This window comes from Chiloscyllium punctatum, chromosome 24, assembly GCF_047496795.1.
Source record: "Chiloscyllium punctatum isolate Juve2018m chromosome 24, sChiPun1.3, whole genome shotgun sequence".
Classification (NCBI taxonomy): Eukaryota; Metazoa; Chordata; class Chondrichthyes; order Orectolobiformes; family Hemiscylliidae; genus Chiloscyllium; species Chiloscyllium punctatum.
The window spans coordinates 59,002,309-59,029,313 of record NC_092762.1 but is presented as its reverse complement, the minus strand read 5'-3'; the positions used below and the strand labels follow the sequence as shown (position 1 = coordinate 59,029,313).

The window sequence follows — 27,005 nt, the reverse complement described above, 5'->3', positions numbered from 1 at the left end:
TCCTTTTTCTTTTATTCATATTGTTAGTGAAAATTAACAACAAAAAAGTTAATTTTCAAAGTACTCTGCATCCATGATTCCACGAGTCAGAAGTTAACTCTGTAACAAGTGTCAGAATTAAATGACAGCTAAAGGCTAGGATTTAGAACCAGGTAGAAAGAAATGCATTAGGATTATCAAAGTTAAAGATGTTGTGACCTTGTTCATAAGAGGATTCACCTTACTCTTAAATTTTTACTTAATAGCAGAACATAAGTCTTTTGAATGATTTGGAGATTACACATTATAGTGCTACCCCCATAATTGTGGACTCGAGATTTCTATTACCCAAAAATATCTAGAAGGCAAATGGGATAGTCATTTTTCCCATTTTTTTAAAGATGTTGACCCATTGCTTAATGATGTTTCAATGAATATTCATCACCTGCAGAATTAAAACATATGATTTAATCTGCATCCCATGTCTTTTGATTTCAATGTGGCAAAGTATTTATCTTCTAAATCCAGCTAGCTTGGCCTGTAGCAAAATTACAGGTGCAGTTTTTTTTATATTAATGTAAAGGAAGCTGGATTTAATACTATGAATATAGATTCAAGACTCATACATTACTTTTCAGTCACAAAATAAGAAGTGGTGCAAGAGCATTGTATATGACTATATGTAGATGTGTAAATTTAAATATACAGGAAATTTTTTAATATTACAATTTTTTAATATTAAAATATAAGGTTTTTATTTGTCCTGCCTCCTCTTTCTGGAGTATAGATCAACCCTAAGAATTGGCAAGCAAACTGCAGAATACATGTGCCAAGATATTTAATTAGAAGAAGTTGAGTCTCAGCCTGTCCACACCTAGTGTTCACATATAAATTTCAGAAGGGGGTTAACAGATGGTGATTTAGAGAAAAAGTCTAGATACAGCTGGTAACCAATTGGATAGTCTGTCCAAAATTAAAATTTATGGTAGCAAATTTAATAGACGATTTGTAAAATGTTGTAGGTGAAAGAAATAATGTGACAGCACTGATAGTAACTGTTTTTTCCCTCTCCCCTTTTTATGCATAGACCCAAAGTAACTCCAATTGTGCAAACAATTCACTGTCACTGTTTAGTATTAATCTAAATACATAATTTAGAGAGATTAAGAATAACCAAGTATAATTAGGACCATGGGCATGGATCATATTACACCAATCTGTTTACTCAGCATCACAAGGACCATTGAAAGATTATCCAAATTAGACATCTTATTTTAAAGACTTCCTATCTTTAAAAAAAAGTAATTAACAAACGATGGTTCACCAGTTCAGCAATTGAGTTGCGGTTGGCAGCTTCAATGATAAAATGCTGAAGACAAGTGTTCAGTTGGAAAAGATTGAGTTTTTGATCCATTTATTCAGCACTGGATCACGAAGAGTCTGAATCAAGGAATTTACAGCTGGCATTTTTGATGCATCATGTGGTTGACTGTTTACGGGCAGCACGGTGGTACAGTGGTTAGCACTGCTGCCTCACAGCGCCAGAGTTCAATTCCCGCCTCAGGCAACTCTCTGTGTGGAGTTTGCACATTCTCCCCGTGTCTGAGTGGGTTTCTTCCGGGTGCTCCGGTTTCTTCCCACAATCCAAAAATGTGCAGGTTAGGTGAATTGGCCATGCTAAATTGCTCGTAGTGTTAAGTAAAGGGGTAAATGTAGGAGTATGGGTCTGGGTGGTATAAGCTTCGGCGGGTCGGTGTGGACTTGTTGGGCCGAAGGGCCTGTTTCCACACTGTAAGTTATCTAATCTAAAAAAATACCCCTTGAAAGAGCCTACGAAACCAATCAGTTGTATCAAAAAACGCCAGATAAATGTCTAAAAGGAATGAACTTGGATGGACCTAGACACTGGAAATGACAATGGCAAACCCTGTCAGCACTACAAAGTCCTCTTTACCAACATCTGGGGACTTTTATCAAAATTGGAAGAGCTGCCCCACAGGCTGATCAAGCAACAACCTCACATTGCCAGATATGAATCCATGAATATGACTATGTGCCAGACACTACAATCCCCTCTGGTATGTTGACAGACCCACTAGCAATATATAGTCATTTTGGAGTTACCCTTGTAGCACTTATTATTGACTGCACACATTATGAATTCTCATGCCAACAGGTCAAACATGGGCAGCTTGGAGATGATCACCTAGTACCATATACCAGCACCTCAGCTGATAAAGCATTATGCCCCCATGTTGAATGCAACTTGAAAGCACCTGAAAGGACATAAAATGTTCTTTGGGTGGGGACTTCAATAACTATCACCTCATTAACTCAGTAGCACCATCACTGACCAAATGGTTAGTGTCTGAGGAAGGGTCACTCGACTCAAAACGTTAACTTTGATTTCACTCCACAGATGCTGCCAGAGCTTTTCCAAAAATTTCTGTTTTTGTTTTAAAATCTTAAAGGATTGGATTTGTCCTGGTGATGAATGATCTAACAAAATGGAAAAGCCTACTTGACCTCACCTGTTAATGTGCTATAGATATATCTGTCCATAACATTACTGGTTGGAGTGACCACTACATAGTAATTGAAGAGGCAAAGTATCCACCTTCGATTGAGCATATCCCCCTTTAGGAGAAAGTGAGGACTGCAGATGCTGGAGATCAGAGCTGAAAATGTGTTGCTGGAAAAGTGCAGCAGGTCAGGCAGCATCCAAGGAGCAGGAGAATCGACGTTTCGGGTATGAGCATGTGTTTCCTGAAGAAGGGCTTGTGCTCGAAATGTCGATTCTCCTGCTCCTTGGATGCTGCCTGACCTGCTGCGCTTTTCCAGCAACACATTTTCAGCATATCCTCCTTTAGTGTGAAATGCACTACCATTGTGCTAAATTGAATAGTTTTAAAGCAGATTTGGCAACTCAGAACTGGGCATCAAAGACATGATATTGGGCAGCAAAAGAATCAACCACCTTCTGTAAAGATATGATGTAATATCTCCCCATTCTACCATTACCAATAAGCTGGGGAGGGGAGATGAAGGGTGGGGCTGGGATTAACTCTGGCACTACAAGGCCAGGAGGGCATATAGTAATATCAAGAGTAAAACCAGGCACATCTAAAAATGGGATATCAATCCTGGGAATTAATTTTAAGAAGTCTCTTGTTATGAGTCTCATCAAATTCTTTAATTTTAGATTCAAACAGCTCAATTACTGTGGAGAGAAACAAAAGGAGTAATGAAAGGAATTTGGGAGAGCAGCAGTATGTTTTGAAAGACAATCTAGAATTGGTTCCTGAGGATCAGGGCCAGACTATCAGCAAGGTCAATGTGAATGTTCAGGTCGATGTAAATGACCCAACACAGCCAGAAGCAACCAAGACACAAAATGCTAATTTCCATAACCAAATGCTACATTGTGAGAGAGACCTGCTTATGAGACATGATGGTAAGAAATACGTTTATTCATTTAACTTCACATCAAGTGCTATTGCCTGTAGTTTTCTTTATTCCCCCATCGTCTACTGTAGCTGCTTATTCTTGAAATAGCTCCGCAGAGGATGATATCCCATCACCAAGTCCCATTTATCTACACATGCTCAGTACTTGACACTGGTTCGGCCTCCTCAGTGCCAGCTCTCATATGGAATAGAACTTCAGACACTCCTGTTTATTTCTTTAATTTTATTAAACAATTCACAGCTTACAAAACAATTAACATTAACAGCTGTAATCAGAGAAACAGCAATTTTACAAGGGAGAGGAGCAGCAAAGCCAGGCCCTAACCCCTACCGTTCAAACTGATTTCAGGGAAATGAGAACAAACCTCAAATTCCAGTTTCAAACATTACCAAACAGTAACAATGACATTTGTACATACAAGACAGTCCAATTACAGAAAAAACAGTGCATACAATGCAGACCCCAGAAACCCAGCAAGTGCCCCCCGTCCTTCCCACCTTCCGGCCATTCTAAGGCAGCCCATCCCTACACACCTTCAGGCTCTCAGTCCGCCCTATGCCCCTTCCAGTTCTTGGTCCACCCCTACACACTTTCCGACCACCTCTAGGACAGCTTCCCCAATTTCCCCCCCTCCCCAATCAGGGAACTCGGATCCTATGAAGTTCACCTGGCTGACATTGTTACAAGCTGAAAATGTGTTGCTGGAAAAGCGCATCAGGTCAGGCAGCATCCAAGGAGCAGGAGAATCGACGTTTCGGGCATGAGCTCTCAATGGATATTCTTTCATTTATCTGGTGTTCTCCTGCACCTCCTTAAAATGGCTAATTTTCCTTTGTAAACATAGGGAGTGCTGCCAGGATAGTAATAATCACAACTTTACAGCCCTAATATTGTTCTTAATTGATTTTCATGTACACTTTTGATACTATTATGAGGTTTAAAACATAATTATATTTTGGAACCTTAGTTTGAAATTGAGGATATATTAAGGGGATCATGTAATATTTTCTGCAGTCTGCCTGACAGTTAAGTAGAATGGTTGTTAGGAAACAAAGGAAGAGTTATATTGTTTTATTGAGTGGAAGCTGCAAAGGTTTGACCCATGGAGACAATGATAGCACTCTGAGAGTGTCATGAGAGTATATAACGAGTCTCCCAAAGTCCCGGAAAGACGTTGTAAGTATCTAGTTAGCCTTGGCTGAGAGGATTAGGGTGAATCCAAAGAGGTTCTTTAAGCATATTAAAGGAAAAAGAATAACTAGAGAGAGAGTAGGACCCCTCGAGGACCAAAGTGGACATGTATGTGCAGAACCGTAGGAGATGGGGGAGGTTATCAATGAATATTTCTCCTCTGTACTATAAATGGAGAAAGACATGAAGACTTGGGAATTTGGGGAGGTTTATACTGATACCTTTGGGACAGTCTGTTACACAGTAGAGGAGGTATTGGATGTATTAGAATGTATGAAGGTGGATAATTCTCCTGGTCCTGACCAGATATATCCAAGAACACTGCAAGAGGCTGGAGAAGAAATTGCAGGGCCCTGGCTGATATTTTTGCATCATCATTAGTCAGGGGTGAGGTCTTGGAAAACTGGAGGGTAGCAAATGTTGTGTCATTATTCGAGAAGGGCTGCAAAGAAAAGCCTGGGAATTATAGACCAGTAAGACTAACATCTGTGGTAGGTAAGTTACTTGAGAAGATGCTGAGGGATCAGACATACATACATTTGGAAAAACAGGGTTTGATTAGGAGTAGTCAGCATGGCTTTGAGTGGGAGATCGTGCCTCATAAATATGTTAGAGCTCTTTGATGAAGTGACCAGAAAGATTGATGAGGACAGGGCAGTAGACATAGTCTATATGGATTTCAATAAGGCCTTTGATAAGGTTCCACATGGTATGCTGCCCTGGAAGATTACATCACATGGAATTCATGGGGAGCTGGCAAATTGGACACAAACGTTGCTTGATGGCAGGAAACAGAGGGTAATAGTGGAAGGATGCCTGTTAGACTGGAGGCCTGTGACTAGTGGAGTACCTCTGGGATCAGTGCTAGGCCCATTACGATTTGTTATCTATATCAATGATTTGGATGAGAAGGTACAAGATGTGATTAGTAAGTTTGCAGATGACACTAAAATAGGTGGTACAATGGATAGTGAAGAAGGTTATCAGAAATTGCAGCAGAACCTTGATCAGCTGGGAAAGTGCGTCAAGAAATGGCAAATAGAATTTAATATAAATAAGTGTGTGGCTTTGCATTTTGGAAAGTCAAATCAAGGTAGGAGTTTCATGGTGGAATGGTAGGGCCTTAAGGAGTGCAGTGGAACAGAGGGACCTTGGAGTTCAGGTGCACAGTTCTCTGAAAGTGGAGTCACAGGTAGACAGAGCAGTGAAAAAATCTTTTGGCACTCTGGCCTTCATCAGTCAGAAGTTGGGAAGTTATGATGCAATTCTACAGGACGTTGGTGAGGCTAACATTGGAGAATTGTGAAGAATGTTATTGAAAGAGTGCAGAAGAAATTTAAGGATCTTGCCAGGACTCAACGGTCTGAGTTACAGGAACATGTTGGACAAGCTAGGACTTTTTTCATTAGAACATAGGAGACCTAGGGGAGATCTTTGTATAACATCATGAAAGGCATGGATAGGGTGAATTCACTCAGTCTTTTTCCCAGGGTTGGGAAATCGAGGACTAAAGGGCATTAGTTTATGGTTAGAGGGGAAAAAAATAAAAGAGAACCTGAGGGGCAACGTTTTATGCATACGGAATGATCTATCATCGGAACTGGTTGAGGTGGATACATTAACAACATTTAAAAGGCTTTAGGACAACTGCATGGATAGGAAAGGTTTAGAGGGATATGAGCCAAGTGCAGGGAAATGGGGTTAGTGTTAATGGACATTTTGGTCAGCATGGACCAGTTTGGGCCAAAGGGCCTGTCTCCATGCTGTCGGACTCTATGATCCTATTACCTTTGCTGTAAACTATCTTTTCTAAGATGAAAGTGAGTTGGGATCAAGTCGGGATCCGGGCAGCATGGTGGCTCAGTGGTTAACACTACTGCCTCACAGCACCAAGGACCCAAGTTCAATTCCTGCCTTGGGTAACTGTGTGGAGTTTGCACATTCTCCCTGTGTCTGCGTGGGTTTCTTCTGGTTTCTCCCACAATCCAAAGATGTGTAGGTTAGGTGAATTGGTCATGCTAAATTGCCCATTGTCAGGGTGAATACAGGAATAGGTCTGGGTGGATTACTCTTTGGAGGGTCGGTGTGGACGTGTTGGGCAGAAGGGCCTGTTTCCATACCATAAGGGAGTGTAATCTAAAGATAACTAATAACTCTACGCAGATCCAAGGCTAGTGTGCTTCATGGTGTCTTGAGGAAGGTGGCAAAAGAATCTCATCTTGTAGGTTTCCCTACAAATCAATACATAGAGTAATAGAGATGTACAGCACTGAGAGAAACCCTTCGGTCCAACTCATCCATGTCGACCGATATCCCAACCTAATCTAGTCCCATTTTCCAGGACTTGGCCCATATCCCTCTAAACCCTTCCTATTCATGTACCTATCCAGATGTCTTTTAAATGCTATAATTATTCTAGCCTTCCCATTTCCTCTGGCAGCTCATTCCATACATGCGTCACTCTCTGCGTGAAAACGTTGTCCCTTTTATATCTTTCCCCACTCACCTTAAATCTGTGTCCAATATCATGGACAGAATCAGAAATTGCTGGAATAATACAGCAGGTCTGGCAACCTCTGTGGAAAGAAAGCAGATTCTGTGACGTTTCTTCAGAACTTACAGAACTGCAGCCAGTTGAGGGCCAAGCAGCCAGTGCAGCAGCTGAAGCAGAAGGGAGTGCTAACTTTATTGTTCACATAGAAAATGATTGGGAGCTCAAGGCCAAATTGAGGTGTTCTAAGTCTTTGTGGATTAAAAGGAAGCCGGAAAACCTAGCTAGCTTGGGTTGGGGAAATAATTTACAATATAACTGTCACAGTTGAAGTCAGTTCTGGGATTAAAAGGAAAAAAATAGAAAGCGAGTCACTAAGAGTTCATAATAATTTGAATAGTTCCTGGAGGATGAATTGTCCACTTAAGGGATGGTGTAACATATATAATTGTAGAAGTATATTTTTGATGATTTGGAGATGCCGGTGTTGGACTGGGATGTACAAAGTTAAAAATCGCACAACACCAGTTATAGTCCAACAGGTTTAATTGGTGGTAGTGGAGGGCTCAATCCTAACACACAGAATTGAGAGCAAAAATTTACAGTGTGATGTAACTGAAATTATACATTAAAAAATTGGTTGTCTGTTAAGCCTTTCATCTGTTAGAATACAGTGATAGTTTCACTTCTTTCATGTGTAAATCACAAAACCGTTTTTTTAAAAAGTTGCATTCTCGGGTTAGCTGTTAACAATGGTGATAGCTAGACAATATGTTGAAGGTGTTGGCCCCTGTGTTCTCTGTCTATGCCATGATGTTTAAATTGATTCTAATCTTAAAAATTGAGATAACGGAGTTTTCCATAAATTCATGCAGTTTTTGAGCTCAGAGTTCCACATGAATGTATGCAGTTTTTGAGCAAAGTACAATGTAACCCTGCAAGTACAAATTCACCTCACAAAATATATGTGCGCATGTGGGTCTTTGCTTGTCTGTGTGTGTCTGTCTGTCTGTCTGGGTTGGGGGTTGTGCGTGTGAGAAAGTGTATGTGTGTGTGTGTGTGTGTGTGTGCAGTGAGTGCAAAGTGTCTTAAGTCTGTGAGGGGGTGCATGTGTGAGTGCATGAGTGTGTGTGTCTGTAAGGGTGTGTGTGGGTGTCTGTGTGCACGTCTGTGTGTATGTTTGTCCGTGTGTATGTGTGTACAGGAGTGCCTGTGTGTGTGTGTGTGAGTGTGTGTGTGTGTGTAGGAGTATCTGTGTGTGTGTGTTTAGTGCAATGGTGGTCACCTGTAATGTGACATGAACCCAAGGTCCCGGTTGAGGCCCTCCCTATGGGTACCGAACTTAGCTATCAGCCTCTGCTCGGCCACTTTTCTCTGCTGCCTGCACCGCACAACAATCAACAGACAGGAGGGTTCCCTCCAGTTGGGGAACAGTTCAGTGGTCCAGGACATTGAGCCTCGGACCTTCGGGTGACCATCCTCCAAGGTGGACTTCGGGACAGGCAGCAGAGGAAAGTGGCTGAGCAGAGGCTGATAGCTAAGTTCGGTACCCATAGGGAGGGCCTCAACCGGGACCTTGGGTTCATGTCACATTACAGGTGACCACCATTGCACGATACACACACACACACACACACACACACAGATACTCCTACACACGCACACACTCACACACACACACACTCTCTCACACACATAGGCACTCCTATGCACACAGACACCCACACACACCCTTATAGACACACACACTCACACACGCACCCCCTCACAGACTTAAGACACTCTGCACTCACTGCACACACACACATACACTTTCTCACACTCACAACCCCCAACCCAGACAGACAAAGACCCACATGCACACATACATTTTGTGGGGTGAATTTGTACTTTCAGGGTTACATTGTACTTTGCTCAAAAACTGCATGCATTCATGTAGAACTCGGAGTTCAAAAACTGCATGAATTTATGGAAAACTCCGTTATCTCACTTTTTAGATTAGAATCAATCTAAACATCAGGTCATAGACAGAGAACACACAGGGGGCCAACACCTTCAACATATTGTCTAGCTATCACCATTGTTAACAGCTAACCCGAGAATGCAACTTTTTAAAAAAAGATTTTGTGATTTACACATGAAAGAAGTGAAACTATCACTGTATTCTAACAGATGAAAGGCTTAACAGACAATCAATTTTTCAATGTATAATTGCAGTTACATCACACTGTAAATTTTTGCTCTCAATTCTGTGTGTTAGGATTGAGCCCTCCACTACCACCTGATGAAGGAGCTTTGCTCCGAAAGCTAGTGTGCTTCCAATTAAACCTGTTGGACTATAACCTGGTGTTGTGTGATTTTTAACTTTATATTTTTGATGATACTTGAAAGTACTCTTTTCATTAATTTAAAGCAAAGGTGGCCTAAAAAAGTGTTTAGTCAATTATGTTTTACTTTAGTCATTTGTTACAGCAAAACTTTTAAAACATGACATTTTAATGTGGCATTCTTCAAGCTATTAACTACAAGTTCAAATTTCTCCGATCCTTGTAAGGAGATCTCAGCTATCTGTAAGAATAATAGGGTGGTTATGGTAGGGGATTTTAACTTTCCGAACATAGACTGGGACTGCCATAGTGTTAAGGGTTTAGATGGAGAGGAATTTCTTAAGTGTGTACAAGAAAATTTTCTGATTCAGTATGTGGATGTACCTACTGGAGAGGGTGCAAAACTTGACCTACTCTTGGGAAAAAAGGCAGGACAGGTGACTGAGGTGTCAGTGGGGGAGCACTTTAGGGCCAGCGACCATAATTCTATTAGATTTAAAATAGCAATGGAAAAGGATAGACCAGATCTAAAAGTTGAAGTTCTAAATTGGAGAAAGGCCAATTTTGACAGTATTAGGCAAGAACTTTCAAAAGCTGATTGGGGGGCAGATGTTCGCAGGTAAAGGGACGGCTGGAAAATGGGAAGCCTTCAGAAATGAGATAACAAGAATCCAGAGAAAGTATATTCCTGTCAGAGTGAAAGGAAAGGCTGGTAGGTATAGGGAATGCTGGATGACTAAAGAAATTGAGGGTTTGGTTAAGAAAAAGAGGGAAGCATATGTCAGTTATAGACAGGATAGATTGAGTGAATCCTTAGAAGAGTATAAAGGCAGTAGGAGTATACTTAAGAGGGAAATCAGGAGGGCAAAAAGGGGACATGAGATAGCTTTGGCAAATAGAGTTAAGGAGAATCGAAATGGTTTTTACAAATACATTAAGGACAAAAGGGTAACTAGGGAGAGAATAGGGCCCCTCAAAGATCAGCAAGGCAGCCTTTGTGTGGAGCCACAGGAGATGGGGGAGATAGTAAACGAGTATTTTGCATTAGTATTTACTGTGGAAAAGGACATGGAAGGTATAGACTGTAGGGAAACAGATGGTTACATCTTGCAAAATGTCCAGATTACAGAGGAGGAAGTGCTGGATGTCTTGAAACGCATTCAGAGAATAAATCCCCAGGACCCGATTAGGTGTACCCTAGAGCTCTGTAGAGAAGTGATTGTTGGGCCTCTTGCTGAGATATTTGTATCATCGGTAGTCACAGGTGAGGTGTCGGAAGATTGGAGGTTGGCTAACGTGGTGCCACTGTTTAAGAAGGGTAGTAAGGACAAGCCAGAGAACTATAGACCAGTGAGCCTGACGGTGGTGGGCAAGTTGTTGGAGGGAATCCTGAGGGACGGGATGTACATGTATGTGGAAAGGCAAGGACTGATTAGGGATAGTCAACATGGCTTTGTGCGTGCGAAATCATGTCTCACAAATTTGATTGAGTTTTTTGAAGAAGTAACAAAGAAGATTGATGAGGGCTGGGTGGTAGATGTGATCTATATGGACTTCAGTAAGGTGTTCAACAAGGTTCCCCATCAGAAACTGGTTAGCAAGGTTAGATCTCACGGAATAAAGGGAGAACTAGCCATTTGGATACAGAACTGGCTCAAAGGCAGAAGACAGAGGGTGGTCGTGGAGGGTTGTTTTTCAGACTAGAGGCCTGTAACCAGTGGAGTGCCACAAGGATCAGTGTTGCTCCTCTACTTTTTGTCATTTACATAAATGATTTGGATGCAAGCATAAGAGGTACAGTTAATAAGTTTGCAGATGACACCAAAATTGGAGATGTAGTGGACAGCGAAGAGGGTTACCTCAGATTCCAACAGGATCTTGATCAGGTGGGCCAATGGGCCAAGAAGTGGCAGATGGAGTTTAATTCAGATAAATGCGAGGTGCTGCATTTTGGGAAAGCAAATCAGAGCAGGACTTTTACACTTAATGGTAAGGTCCTAGAGAGTGTTACTGAACAAAGATACCTTGGAGTGCAGGTTCATAGTCCTTGAAAGTGGAGTCGCAGGGAGATAGGATAGTGAAGAAGGCGTTTGGTATGCTTTCTTTCATTGGCCAGGACATTGGTTAGGCCACTGTTGGAATATTGTGTGCCATTCTGGTCTCCTTCCTATTGGAAAGATGTTGTGAAACTTGAAAGGGTTCAGAAAAGATTTACAAGGATGTTTCCAAGGTTGGAGGATTTGAGCTATTGGGAGAGGCTGAACAAACTGGGACTGTTTTCCCTGGAGTGTCGGAGCCTGAGGGGTGACCTTATAGAGGTTTATAAAATTATGAGGGGCATGGATAGGATAAATAGACAAAGTATTTTCCCTGGCGTGGGGGAGTCCAGAACTAGAGGGCATAGGTTTAGATTGAGAGGGAAAAGATATAAAAGGTACCTATGGGGCAACTTTTTCACGCAGAGGGTGGTGCGTATATGGAATGAGCTGCCAGAGGAAGTGGTGGAGACTGGTACAATTGCAACATTTAAAAGGCATTTGGATGGATATATGAATAGGAAGGGTTTGAAGGGATATGGACTGGGTGCAACCAGATTGGGTTGGGATATCTGGTTGGCAAGAACGGGTTAGACCAAAGGGTCTGTTTCCATGCTGCACATCTCTATGACTCTGTGACATAGAGATCATAATACTTACCAATGTGATAACCTGAAAATTACTAATTGTTTATCTCCTCTTTAGGCCAAGGCAATCTCTTTTGCATATTGTCCATTCATACTTGTATCTAACTTACAGTATTGAGGCACAATAGACTCACTGTCATTGAATTTTAAGCTTTAGATAGATTTTACTTGGGTTAGATGTGCTGTTATGCAGATACATGTCAGTTTTCAGCAGTCATAACTATGTTTTGCTATACTTATTGTTTCATTCATTCAAATTCTTTCCAGATTGTTCAGTTTTTAGGCTGACTAGCTCTTCTTCCAGCTTAGCTAGTGACCTGTATCCTCCAGTTGTAATTGATAATGGCAGTGGGCTGATAAAAGCTGGACTCTCAGGAAATCATTCACCAACGCACGTTTTTCCAAGTGTGGTAGGAAGACCAAAGAACACAACATTGAACGTTTTTGGATTATCAGAAAGGTGCACTTATGTTGGAGAAGAAGCCCAAAGAAAACGTACCATTCTTCATTTGGTTGTAAGTAAAATGCTTATGTGCCAATATTGGGATAACCTCTTATAATTTACCCACTTACTTTGGCATGTTGTTAGTTTCACTCAACAAGGATGCATTGGCTGCAATATGAGGTTAAGGTAAGTGCAGACTTTTGGCTTGGGTTAGATTAGGTTGAGAAAGAATAGACATAGCCGTATTTCATTCACTATCACCGTGTTTGCTACTGGATGAAAATAATGAAGGTTTAATTTCCCAAATATGATATTTATCCATCAAAAGTTCAACCAAAATGCTGAAATATGTACATCAGAAAATACAATCTGTACAAGGGGTGAATAGCAGCTTTGGAGAATCTTATTCCTGGGCTGATTAGTAGGTGCTTATTCAGATATTTGATGAAGTTGTGTTTGGTTGCAGTATCCAATTCAACATGGACTGATTGCAAACTGGACAGAAATGGAAGTGCTCTGGAGGCATGCGTTTGAAAATGAGTTGCGTGTTGACATTCAGGAGCACCCAATTGTTATGACAGAACCACCAAATAACCCCCAGCAAAACAGAGAGAGAACAACTGAGGTAATAAATTAGTAACAAGCTCCACCAGAGGACCTGTTTCTCTGTGACTACGCTTTCAAATCTTTTTTATAATTTTAAGCACTTTAATCAGGTCACCCTTCATTCATTTAAATTACCTCCACAATTTAAGTACTAATCTCATTCCAGTGAATTGGCAGTGTACCCCTTCTGAAGGTTGATACACGAAACTCAACATAATTCAGCTAGATTCTGGCCGAAGCATCATTTTCTCGCTTCGTATTTCCAACTGCCTTGAGACAAAGATTAACATTCCATTAGCCTTTTTGATTACCGTTTGCACCCGAGCATTAGCTATCAGTGACTTCTACGCAAGAATGCCTAAATTTCTTGCTCCTTTACAAGTCCTGGTTTCCTCATTATTAAGAAAATATTCAAAGTTGATTATCTCACATTTCCCTGCTTCAAATTTTATCTGCTATGTTTTTCCTCCTTATTTATGTTCCTTTATGAGGATCAAACCAATTCACACAATCTGTTGTGCCTCCTTCATGTCACGTCTTATCCATTCAGGCAAAGCTATCATTTATTACCCATAATTGACCTTGAGATAATGGTGAGATCTTGAAAAATAAGTGACTTGATATACCATTTCAGAAGTCAACCCATATTTCTGTGGACCTGGAGTTGCATTTAGGTCAAACCATATAAGAATGGCACATTCCATTTCATAAAAGTGAAAAAGTGATCTAGATGAGTTTTTAACATAAATCTCATAGTTATACAATCACAATACTAACTTCTTACTCCAGGTTTATTTAATCGACCAAATTTAAATTTCCAAACTACTGTTCCAGGATTTTAATTCATGTCTCCAGATCACGAGTCCAGTTACTCAATCAATATGCTCCAGTGCTGTACCTGTAAGCTTGATATATCAGTTTCTGTTCCTACATACAATATGAATGAATGCATACCAAACAAAGGACAGCAACATAAAGACTGCCTTTCTGTTCTTAACCTTTGTCGGTAAATATTTATGACCCTTTTTAAAAGTCACAGAAATGATTGTCTACCCTCTCCATAATTAGTTCATAAATGAACCTGACTCCTATTTCTCAGGCACATATGATAATATTCCACATGAATATTTTGAGTGTATTTCATCTAAATTTTGCGACTAACATTCTGTTGCATTTGTTTTGTTCAATATAGATTCTTTTTGAAGCATTTCAAGTTCCTTCTTTATTTCTGGGTGTTCAGGCAGTGCTGGCACTACACTCCACTGGCAAAGTTACAGGAACTGTTATTGATTCAGGTAACAACGTCTTCTTAATTGATCTTGGAATTATTTCAATAACTATCCATTATATTCCAGGGCTGGTGATCTTGTACTGCAGGTGACAGTCTCTCAATCTTTCGTAGAGTGGATTTAAGCTGATCAGAAAGTAGGATGGCTGAAAAAGATCACATTTCATCAATGTGTTTAACTCTCCTATTGATGATTTGCTTCTAGATTTCAAACTTTATATAGTTAGTAGTCCATCATAAACCTTTCCACAAAAAGTAAAGAAACTACATTTTGAGAGAGGATTTTGTTAAAACAATGCAGCAGGTCAGTAAACTGTTAACATTTGTAGTTGATGCTAGTATCCTGTTCCTATACCAAATTATCAATTGTTTCATAAAATGAATTTATTTCCTAATTTTACTGCTTGCAGGATCAACTGTGACACATGTAGTTCCCATTATTGAAGGAGATGCTTTAGAGAACATTACTCAGAGTGTACACCTGGGAGGAGAGGACCTGACAGAGTACATGATGAGATCTCTGGCTGAAAATAATAGCTGGTCCTTCACTTCCAAAGGTAATGTTCACAACTTACCAACATCCACCTCTGGTACCACCCAGAATAGGGAGATTGAGTCATATACTCGGAGGCATGGAAATCACATGTGACTTGCCACTTCATTACTTTTTTGCACAACGAAAGATTCCAATCAGGGTTCCTTAAGAAATCCAAGACTGTACTTAGTTTCTGATAGGTAATGCACAAAATAAAAATTCGAGGGAAGTCAAACCACACATTTTTCATAGCAGTCCATTGCATGATCTGTGATTTAAAGGTCCAGCACCACAGTCAGCCACTTTGACAGCTTCTTTGAAAAGGTAAGTGTGTAAGGGAAGTGCGAGGTTAAGGTGTCAGGTAAGTAGGATGCCAGGTGGGTAGGTTTCCAAATAGGTTGGGTAGGGTTTCAAGGGGTTGAGTGCCTGGTACGTACGATGCTGGGCACATGGTCGGCAGTTAAATTGTGCAACATTTAGGGTTGGTGGGTGTGGGTAGGAGGGAGTGGGCTTTGGATCCCACTGGATGTGGAGTGTCAGGTCTCAGGGTGTTGGTTCACCTAGTTTTTTTCCTGTTCCACAGATTGCTGAGGCCCATGTGGAACCCAATGTGTCAGCAGCAAAATTGGCACGACCAGAAGCCTTGCTGTTTAGAGATAACATTGGTCCTGAGGCAGAGTAGATGGTTTGGTCTAGTGGTTGAATAATGGGGTCAATTTGAGAGATGCGTTTCCTGGTGTTGAGGTCATGGGGTCATGGTGAGTCAAGTTCAGAACAATGGAGGGATGTTGGCAGGCTTTTGGGACTCAGGGATCGGGATGGGAGTTGGGTTAGGATCTGAGGAAGTTTAATGGCTCTGTGGAAGTGTAGCTGGAGATCTGTAGTCATAGAGTCATAGAGATGTACAGCATGGAAACTTGCTAGAACTGCTTGAGAGGATTTAAACTAGTAAGGTTGGGGGGGGTGGCTCCAGGGAGATAGTGAGGAAAGAGATCAAATTGAGACTGGTAAAGTTGAGAACAGAAGTGAGTCAAACTCCATTTATTTCAATGCAAGGAGCCTAATGGGGAAGGCAGATGAATTCAGCTGGCCCCTCTCCCCCGTGAGAACATTCTGCACCCTCTCTGAGATATCCTTGATCCTGGCACCAGGGAAACAACACACCATTCTGCTTTTTGTCTGCTGGCCACAGAAACATCTGTCTGTACCTCGGACTACAGAATCCCCTTTCCCCTAACACAATTAATCTCTTGGAAGCTGGCATACCCCTTGTTGTATTAGAGCCAATCTCAATACCAGAAACTTGGCTGTTCATGCTACGTTCCCCTGAGAATCCATCACCCCCTACATTTTCTAAAACAGCATACATGTTTGAAATGGTTATATCCACAAAAGACTCCTGCCCTAGGTGCCTACCTCTCTTATCCTTCCTGGAGTTAACCCATCTATGTGACTGTATCTGAGACTTTCCCTCCTTCCTATAACTGCCATCCATCACATACTGTTGCTGTTGCAAATTCCTCATCGCTTCTATCTGTCTCTCCAACCAATCCACTCGATCTGAAAAGATTCGCATCCAATGGCATTTATGGTAGATATAATCTGCAGTAACCCTTAAACTCTCTTTAAACTCACACATCTGACACAAAGTACATATCACTGCAAAGGCCATTTTTGCTCCTTCACAATCTACAGACCCAGAAAATAACACCATCTTATCCACCCTCTGCGTGAAAAGGTTGCCCCTTAGGTCTCTTTTATATCTTTCCCCTCTCACCCTAAACCTATGCCCTCTAGTTCTGGACTCCCCGACCCCAGGGAAAAGACTTTGTCTATTTATCCTATCCATGCCCCTCAATTTTGTAAACCTCTGTAAGGTCACCCCACAGCCTCTGACGTTCCAGGGAAAATAGCCCCAGCCTGTTCAGCCTCTCCCAATAGCTCAAATCTTCCAAACCTGGCAACATCCTTGTAAATCTTTTCTGAACCCTTTCAAGTTTCACAACGTCTTTCCGATAGGAAGGAGACCAGAATTGCACACAATATTCCAACAGTGGCCTAACCAATGTCCTGTACAGCCGCAACATGATCTCCCAACTCCTGTACTCAATATTCTGACCAATAAGGGAAAGCATACCAAACGCCTTCTTCACTATCCTATCTACCTGCGATTCCACTTTCAAGGAGCTATGAACCTGCACTCCAAGATCTCTTTGTTCAGCAACACTCCCCAGGACCTTACAATAAAGTGTACAAGTCCTGCTAAGATTTGCTTTCCCAAAATGCAGCACCTCGCATTTATTTGAATTAAACTCCATCTGCCACTTCTCAGCCCATTGGCCCATCTGATCAAGATCCTGTTGTAATCGGAGGTAACCCTCTTTGCTGTCCACTACACCTCCAATTTTGTTGTCATCTACAAACTTACTAACTGTACCTCTTATGCTTGTATCCAAATCATTTATATAAATGACAAAAAGTAGAGAACCCAGCACCGATCCTTGTGGCACTCCACTGGTCACAGGCATCCAGTCTGAAAAACAACCCTCCATCACCACCCTCTGTCTTCTACCTTTGAGCCAGTTCTGTATCCAAATGGCCAGTTCTCTAATGTTCCAGGATACAAATGCTACAGGAAGGATAGAAAGGGAGGCAAGAGAGGCGGGGAGTGGCATTTTTGATAAGGGATAGCATTACAGCTGTGCTGAGGGAGGATATTCTTGGAAATACATCCAGGGAAGTTATTTGGGTGGAACTGAGAAATAAGAAAGGGATGATCATCTTATTGGGATTGTATTATAGACACCCCTAATAGTCAGAGGGAAATTGAGAAACAAACTTGTAAGGAGATCTCAGTTATCTGTAAGAATAATAGGGTAGTTATGGTAGGGGATTTTAAATTTCCAAACATCAACTGGGACTGCCTAACTGTTAAGTTAGTGTGGAAATCACTTTAATAGCTACTCAAGCTTTAGATTAGGTATTTAATAATCGGACTTTTCCTGTGTGATTATTTACTCAACTGCAATGGAGCTATCTGAATTCTACAATTTAAATGGACACTTTTGGAGGGTTCAAGGTGTTGGGTAATTGTTCATCAGAATCTTCAACGAAAAGTTTCCTGTGTTTCTGAAGGAAACGTAATTGAAATCTCTTGTCAGAGCTCAAGAAGATTATCTAAGAGTATAACAGGATCTTGATCAGCTGGGCCAATTGGCCAGTGGCAGCTGCAGAATTATTTAAATTAACGTGAGGTGTTGCATTTTGGTAAGACAAGCCAGGGCAGGACTTACACAGTACATGGTAAGGCCCTAGGGAGTATTGTCAAGCACGGAGGCCTAGGGGTGCAGATACACGATTCTTTGAAAGTGGAATCACAGGGAGACAGGGTGGTGAAGAAGGCATTTGGCGCACTTGCCTTCATTGGTCAGAACCTTGAGTAAAGAAGTTGGGATATCATATTACAACTATACAGGACATTGGTAAGGCCACATTTGGAGTGCTACAGATGGACAGTTCTGGTCAGCCTGCTACAGGAAGGATGTTATTAAATTGTAAGGAGTACAGAAAAGATTTACGAGGATGTTACCACATCTAGAGGTTTTGAGTTACAAAGAGAGGCTGAATAGGCTGGGACTTTTTTCCCTAGAGCATAGGAGGTTGAGTGGTGACTTTATAGAGGTTTATTAAAATCATGAAAGACATACATAAGGTGAATAGCAAATATCTTTTCCCTAGGGAAGGGGAGTACAAAACCAGAGGCCATAGGTTAAAGGTGAGAGGGGAAAGATTTAAAAGGGAACTGAGGGGCAACTTTTTCTGAGGGTGGCGTGGATATGGAATGAACTGCCAGAGGAAGTGGTAAATGCAGTTACATTTGGATAGGTGCATAATTAGGAAAGTTTTAGAGGGATATGAACCAAACACATGTAAATGGATCTAGTTCATTTTGGGAAATCAGGTCGGCATGGATAAGTTGGACTGAAGGGTCTGTTTCTGTGCTATATGACTTTTATGACTCTATAAATTATAGAAGCAGGTGAAAATCTGGCTATTACTCTTCCAAAAATCCAGCTCATAGAAAAATTAATATAACGACAGTCAGTTCTGCTATAACCCGGTATTTCTGTTCTCCTTCAGTCCCGTATTCAGGAAAATTGCGTAATAGCAGCATCATTTAAACAAATAGGGCCAGAATCGTGTTGTAACCAATACATGCTTTAAAAGTTTGTGCTTTAGAAACAGTGTTGCCAATGTGTCAATCATGTTATAGCAAATTCGCATTTAACGAAACAGGAGTTATAGAAGAACGACCTGTATGGTTTAAAAAAATGCAAGGTCAACCTAGCTAAAAGTTTCAGTGTCCCTCTTTGTTAACTTTAATTGCTTATTGTGCCAATTACCACTATATTTTAATATATAATAGTTTACTAGTTAACATCAAACATCACCCACATGCATTTAATGATGTGTATCCTATGTCAGTCTGATCAAATGTGAAGCTGAAGAATAACAGCTCTACTGCGTTGTGTAAAAAAAAATCACTGAAGTACAGGATGTTTTTCTTCTGACATTCGTTTGTTATCTGTCTCCTTAAAAAAACACTAACAGACTGGAGGAGAAGCACAGAGACATAAGTGAACATGTTAACTCAGCAAAGGACACTATGTTCCATTAAAGTTTCTTATATTACATAGCATTTTGCATGCAGAATCAAGCCATCTGGTATAATCTGTTAGTGCCTTTGATTTTTTTTCCCCTGACAATCCTCTTCCCACCTGACTTTATCAGATATGGTTTGATCTAATATTAAATAATGGGATCTCAATTATTAACATGGAAAGTATACCAGTTAAAACTCAACTTCTGATGGCTCACGGTAAAGATGCAACGTACAACGTAGTACAGAACAAGGCAGACCAACAAGGTGTTGATATGCTCCTACCTGCTCTAGGTAGTAACAGCTTGATGCAATTCCCTTGCATCAAGTTAATGTGAAAATACAATCCAGCAACCTGACTCCAAAAGTATTTTATTGATCTGGGAAATCTTTAAATGCACTAGCAATAATTTAAATGATCCACTCTGTACATATTGAATTGTATTTTGTGTCAATTTCCAGCTGGGTTAGATATCATCAGAAACATCAAGGAGAAATTTTGTTACGTTGCCAGTGATTTTGAAGCAGAACTTGAGAACTTCAAGAATAATCCAGAAGAAATAAAGGAAGAGTATGTGCTTCCAGATGGACAAAATATGATTATCACAAGTCAAAAATTCATCTGCCCTGAAGTCATCTATAAGCCATTTTTAATAGGTAACTTGAGGCACTTAACCGGACTCTTGATCATTTTTCACTGTTTATAGATTATCGACAGTAGAACAATGTTTCAGTGAAAAATATCTCCTTTGTGACATCTGTCTCCTGACTTTACACTGCTCAACTGGTAATTAACTTAGTTGTAATACAAGTGGCTCATTACTTCTTTTCATTTCTGTTTTTATTTCATCTCTAAACATGATTCTTCAGAATTACTTAATTACAACAGTCTTCAAAAATGGATGCTGGAAATAGCACAGATGGTGTGGGGTGAAATAGCAGTTTTTTAAAAGAAAAGTTTTGCTTTGGCACAATGTACGTCAATGAAAAACCTCACATTGTTTCAGGCAAAGATATCCAGAACCTGCCTGCATTGACACATTCAGTGATTGAGAGATGCAGTGAGGAGATCCGCAATGACTTGTACACCAACATTGTACTAGCTGGTGGTAACAATATGTTTAGAAATTTGGAAGAACGACTACAACAGGAGATGTCAAACCTTGTAAAAACAGGGATAAAGGTATTTTTCCATATTTTCTACTATCTTCTCCAGAGGGTATCGACTCTTAATGGGATATGATTCTTTGACTGTAGCACCCCTACATTCTCAGTTACATTTTCATTTGCCCAGGATGTGCCTAGATATAAAGTGACTTAAGGCTATTTGATCACCTCCGAATCATCTCCTGTAGATACCAGTCATTTACACAAGTTCCAGTGGAGGTCATTTGTTTGTAAAAGTTTAAACTGCAAATATATAAGGTCAAATAAAATGTTAATATTGAAACAGCCTATGTGACTCGAACAAACCCTTTTTCTTTATCAGATCAACCCAATCATTTCTTTGTTGTACAGCAAGCACTTGCTGAAATGGTTAAATCTGAAGTTTCCAGATGGTCCTCAATTTTTCTCTCTCCAGCTATGCATTTAATAGTCTCCTGACTTCTTAGCTCAGTATTAATAGTGTGGGCCAAATATTACAAGTTAGTGTTTTTGGGTAAGTCAGAACTGCCATTGCTTGCTCTGAAAATTCGAACCAATCTTGGGTTAGGCACTATTGCTGGTCCATTGGAGCTTCGAGCACAGCATAAAAAGATCCATTCACATCATTGAACTAGTGTCTTTCATGGTGCAGGCACAATCCATTCTTTGATCATTCTTAATATATCTTTTGAAATGTTCTTTATGGCATAAAAGAAAGCTGTTTGATACTTCAAGTGCACATTATCCTTCCGTCCACCAACCCATACAGACGCACTGACCTGCTCTATTCCCTGCATGTTTAGTTAATTTGAATGCCAGTCCAACTTCCTATGCTTACTATCTAAAATGCTTAAAACTGTATTGCTTAGTCCTTGTATATTGCCAAAAGGGAACAGTTGTTTTTTAGTCAACCTTACTAAATCCATTGTAACGTGTATATTTTTATCGAACCTCCTTCCTATTGCTTTCTTCTTAGGCAAAACAGTATGTCAAACCTAACTTTGTGGCTAAAAGTTCTCAACCTCAGAACTCCAGAATTACTCTGGTAATTCTCCTCTGCCCTTTCTGAACCAGACCCTCCCTGGTTTCATACTCAAAATTCCATTCGTGAAGCTCAGAATCCCATCTGCTTTGCTAGATACTCTCATACTGTGTCTTTTGACCTTCCAAGATCTATCCACAAAACTCCCTGTCCTTGCATTAGCTCTATCCTCTGCCATTAAGTTTATACTGCCTTTATGCATCTCTTCTACCAAAATATATTTCCTCACATCTATAAATTAAATTACCACCTACTAATTGCCCATTCTTTTAGGTTATGTCCATTTATAGTTGATTGGTAGATCATCCTCACTCCAAATTTGATGTCATTGGCAAATTTTGAAATTTTACTCAATTCAAATATCCAAGCAATTTATTTAAATCAAAAATAAATTATAAATAAATTAACGACCATAGCCCTGACCCTTGAAGAACCCTATTTACCATCCTCCAATATGATAAGCAACCATTTTGCCTGACACTGTTTTTAGTCCTTAAGTGTTTTATTGATTCAAGTTGATCCTGGCGCTGACATTGCCTTTTCTTGAGTCTCAATTCTGTCAACCAGCTTTATGCGGTACTTTGTCAAATAGTTTATCAAACTGATTTTCTGGTAATACATCAAACATTTATTTAGACACAGTCTGCTTTTTACACACCTATGCTGGCTCTCCTCTTTATCCTCTGTTTTATTTTGCAAAACCTTACCCACCACTGATGTTAAACTGACTGTCCAACAGATAGGTGGACTGCCCTTACCCTTTCCTAGATATGGGTGTCAGTATTTGATTGTCTCTCAAATTCTGGTATATTTTTTAATGTACTTGTAAAGTCCCAACTGATGGTCCAACTGGACAGTTCAGATCCCAATCTGGCCTGATAGATCATATGTTTTTGTTAGTTAACATCATGGTCATTTACTGTAACTTAGTCATACATGGCTGCAGATTGTTTTTAACAACAGAGGTTTATTATTGCAAAAGGACAAAAACAAGCTATCCAGATCTAGAACACAGAGAAAAAATTGAAAGCACCCAACAAAATACAGTTTCAGTCTATTCCCCAACACAACCATGTTACAGAGAAAGTATCCCTCAATATCATATCGTTAAGTTTGATGTAGCCAATTCTCTCCAGTTTCTTCCTGTGAACTGTTAAGTCATCTTATATGAATATTCATAAATTGAGAGAGTGGATTTTCTCAGTGTTTTAGTAACCTATAGATGTCTAAATAAACAGTTCCAGGCCAGAATTTGCACAAACTAAACCTTTCTCTTGAGGTTGCTGTTTTCCCTTTATGAGATAAACAATATTTAGTTCTGAACCCAATCAGATCTTCTCTTAACCACCCAAAAATCATTTTATCTCCAGATTTTCAAATCAAAATCAATCCATGGTTATCCTGAACCAAAAACAATCCAATAGCCCTCTTACATTCCCTGTCATAAACCAGCACAGGATTCCCTGCTCTCTGACAAACCAGAGTAGATCACTGTTATGAAAGGACTGTCTAACCTAGTTTTTTTTAAAAACTCTATAAAAATAACTAATTCCATATGCCCACTATTGTAAAGTCTACATTCTATAAATGATTAAAATATATAACATATGTTAGACACCTTTCATCAGAGTAGAAAGATCAGAAAGTTATGACAAACCCATTGCACTTTGTTTAGTTAACTTGGCTCCAATAGGCAGGATATTGCTCCAATTGCCAATTCAGGGTAGGCAACTTATATTCATGAGTCGAGAGTGTGGTGCTGAAAAAGTACAGTCTGTCAGGCAGCATCTGAGGAGCAGGAGAATCGACATTTCGGGCTAAAGCCCTTCATCAGGAATGAGACTCTGATCTGCAGCATCTGCAGTCCTCACTTTCTTCTAATTTATATTCATGCTTATACTTCTGTCATATCTGTTTTTAGCAATTATTTTAGCTCCTTCTTGCTTAATAAATCTAGCTCCACACAGCATTTGACTATCTCTATACGTATTGCCAATTCTATTTCACATCAAAACATATTTGCCAAAACAAATGAAGGCTATTCAGTTAGTTCAGAAATAACTGCTTTTGCCAGCAATTTATTTCATATTTGACTCGCTTGAAATTTCTAATTTCAATAAGAAAGCAGATTTATTGTTTCTGCAAACTTGTATTTTAGTGGTTCCAAAGCTGCTCAAGTTCACTTTAGAAGCATCTTACAGCAGAATAATTCTACATATTTGACAGATGTAGCCTTGAGCACCCATTGGTTACCAGGGAGACCGATAGGATCTGTTTAGCAAGATTTGCATAGATCAAATTAAATTATGACAAAGGGGAATAAATTGCAAATTACTTTTTAATTACAACCAACTATGACTCAGTCAAATTCCTTTCTGGTCTAACTAGATTCCAACACATTTCTTTATCTGAAGCTCTTTTCTCTCCTTCAACAGGTGAGGGTTCATGCACCTCCCAACCGGAATTACCTTTCGTGGAAAGGAGCAGCCATTTTGTCTGGTCTTTCCAATTTCCACCAGATGTGTGTATCCCGCCAAGACTTTGAAGAATTTGGAACCAGTGTTTTGTACAGGAAGCTAATTTAGCAAGAAAGGAACATTTCCTGAAACCCAAACGAAGAGATCAATCATTAACAGAGTAAAGGCAGATCAGAAACTATGACTATTGCTCTATCTCTACTTAATCATCACAGAAACAGTGGGATACAATGCGGTGAGGTCATTGCTATTTGTTAGAGTGGGCATGGGCAGCAACGGTGTTTGGTGAACAGATATGGGATGTATTTGATAAGAGATCATTGGCTGAGACTAATTTGACAATTAGGTCTGGAACTTATCTCATTTTACTCTGTTCTATAAGTAAATTTCATTAGCAACATAGAGTCATAGAGATGTACAGCATGGAAACAGACCCTTCGGTCCAACCAGTCCATGCCGACCAGCTATCCCAACCCAATCTAGTCCCACCTCCCAGCACCCGGCATCTCAACAAACTTAACCCTCAATCCCTAAAATGTTGCTGCTGTCTAGCCAGACTCCTGCTAAGTTTTCAATCTCAGCAATGTTTATTCCAATCTAACTTCCAGTCTTTTACATCTCTACAATAAAAATGAGACACAATCAATTTTGTTACTACCAAAAATATATCCCTGAGACCACAACAGCTTATAATGAAACCTCCTCACATACACTTGGAAGGTAAAACTGTGGAGGTAAGACCCCATGACAGAGAAAATTTTAAAATTTATTTACAGCTGTTCTGCAGCAGTTTCTTTGGTTTTAGACTTGTATCTACAGAGAACTCAAATATCAGGTCAGTGAATACCTCATTTAAACCTTTCATACAATTCTGAATGTAAATTGAAAACATATAAAATTTGTGACTTATGTATAATGTTTCTGTGGGAAGGGGATTACTTATTTTGAAAATAAAACTCTTTCCTGTGTAACTACCAAATAATAGAAATGTATAATAGTATACATTTTCTAATATGTACAATATATAATAATATAGTTGCTACCTAAAACAACATTTTTTTAATACTGGCAGGAAACAATTGTTCTCACTTTTTGTCCTTTAATGAATAGTTTGCATGGTGTTTCATTAATAAATATATAAGAGTCTGACTAGGTGGCGCAATGACCATTTAATTTTTGGAAATGTGTACATTACTGACATAGGGTGAGGGTTTCCACTTTGGGGTTCAGATATAGTGTCACATCCACTACAGCCTGTGACAAGTTTTTTTGGAGCTACCATTGACTCTTCAGCTCTTTTTGTATGTAAGCAGCTTCTATAGCAAGTTAATCACATGTGGCTGACAGCCAGTCTCACCTGCACCTGGCACCTTCCAGTGTTGAAGGTTCTGGCACCATCTTTAAGGGAATTCCAGCATTCCTCCACTTGCTGCAAGCCAGAGATCCCCTTGGCCTAGATGTTTCCAAGCATCTCAAGATGCTTTAATGATGTCACACTGATGCAGCCTTTGTGAAGGGCAGAAAAAGTCCTCCCATTATGCCTTGGCCCAGTTTGTAGAGGTTAGCAACTCCAGTAGACATCAATGCACTGGAAACCATTGTAGAAAGAGGATAATCGCTCTGTAAAAATAAGTGCCAACATTTTCTCACTGCATCCTCATGCTCAGGGTCATTATTCGGTCTAACTTTATAATCATGTTACATAGACATGCCCAGCTCATCATTACATGCATGATGTGCACTGAAGGGCTCACACCCATTATACTACCATTCCTCTAATAGTTCACATGTACATGCACATCCTACTGACAGGAGATGGCTCACTGCCTGGCAAGATTATGCTTTCTCGTGTTTGTACACACATTCCCATCACACTTAAACTTTCTCTTTCTCACATTGCAGGTCAACCTGATGCACAACATGAAGGAGAAGATCCAACTAGTAGAGGGCTTCCTTATCTCCATGTCCTCACTACATTGGAGAAACATGGGTGAACTAGCAAATGAGAATCAAGACCAATCTTGTGCTGAAGGGGAGATAGGCATGGCAGAAGCCAGCAGGCAATATTATTATTCTCACAAATGCAGCCACACTCTTACATTCCTCTATATAAAGTTCCCGCACTGGCTCAGATCACCATGAAAGTCCTGCCTTCTCAACCTTGTCCTCACCTGAGGCATGGTGATGCTCAGCTCAAACCACCATCAGTTGTCTCTCCTTTACTTACTTTATATAAGTGGTCATTTTTCTTCATCTAATTCTCTCTCCTCTTCCACAGGTATGAGGGTCAACAGATAGCCAAATTAAAGCAGGCACAGAGACTGCCCAGCTCAAGCAACTCTGAGGAAAAAGCCTCTGACACTTCATAGAACTCACTAATAAAGCATTCACTCCCACCTTCCTTCATTGAATGTTTAACTAGAGTACACTTGAGGTGACAATCTGGTGAGCACATCACTAATGTGTCCACAGATGGTGGAGGAAGAAAAACCCAAGCTTTCAGACACTCAAGTGGACTGCCAGACTAAACACCTGTTCCTCCCCAGGCAGGAGATATGGTTCAGGGTTTGGCCATAACTGGGATACAAAATATGCAGGGACAAGCAGGGAAACATTAGGCAAGGATGACAAGGTCCTCACTAAACATTAAATGAAAGATGGAGTCCA

At 40.1% G+C, this 27,005-nt stretch overlaps 1 protein-coding gene across 2 annotated transcripts in view; it reads left to right on the top strand.

The window, feature by feature from the left end:
- The window catches only part of LOC140494589 (uncharacterized), a 30,806-nt gene extending 5,484 nt beyond the window's left edge, over positions 1–25,322 (top strand). Inside the window, exons 2-9 of one of the 2 annotated variants that reach the window (XM_072593931.1) lie at positions 3,182–3,433; positions 12,407–12,654; positions 13,051–13,209; positions 14,383–14,485; positions 14,889–15,035; positions 20,136–20,330; positions 20,681–20,856; positions 24,297–25,322. In XM_072593931.1, coding sequence (XP_072450032.1) covers positions 3,182–3,433; positions 12,407–12,654; positions 13,051–13,209; positions 14,383–14,485; positions 14,889–15,035; positions 20,136–20,330; positions 20,681–20,856; positions 24,297–24,446 — 1,430 coding nt within the window. In that variant the 3' untranslated portion in view covers positions 24,447–25,322. The remainder of the gene's footprint in view (positions 1–3,181; positions 3,434–12,406; positions 12,655–13,050; positions 13,210–14,382; positions 14,486–14,888; positions 15,036–20,135; positions 20,331–20,680; positions 20,857–24,296) is intronic. The other variant, XM_072593932.1, reaches the window with a different exon arrangement.
- Positions 25,323–27,005: the final 1,683 nt, after the last annotated feature.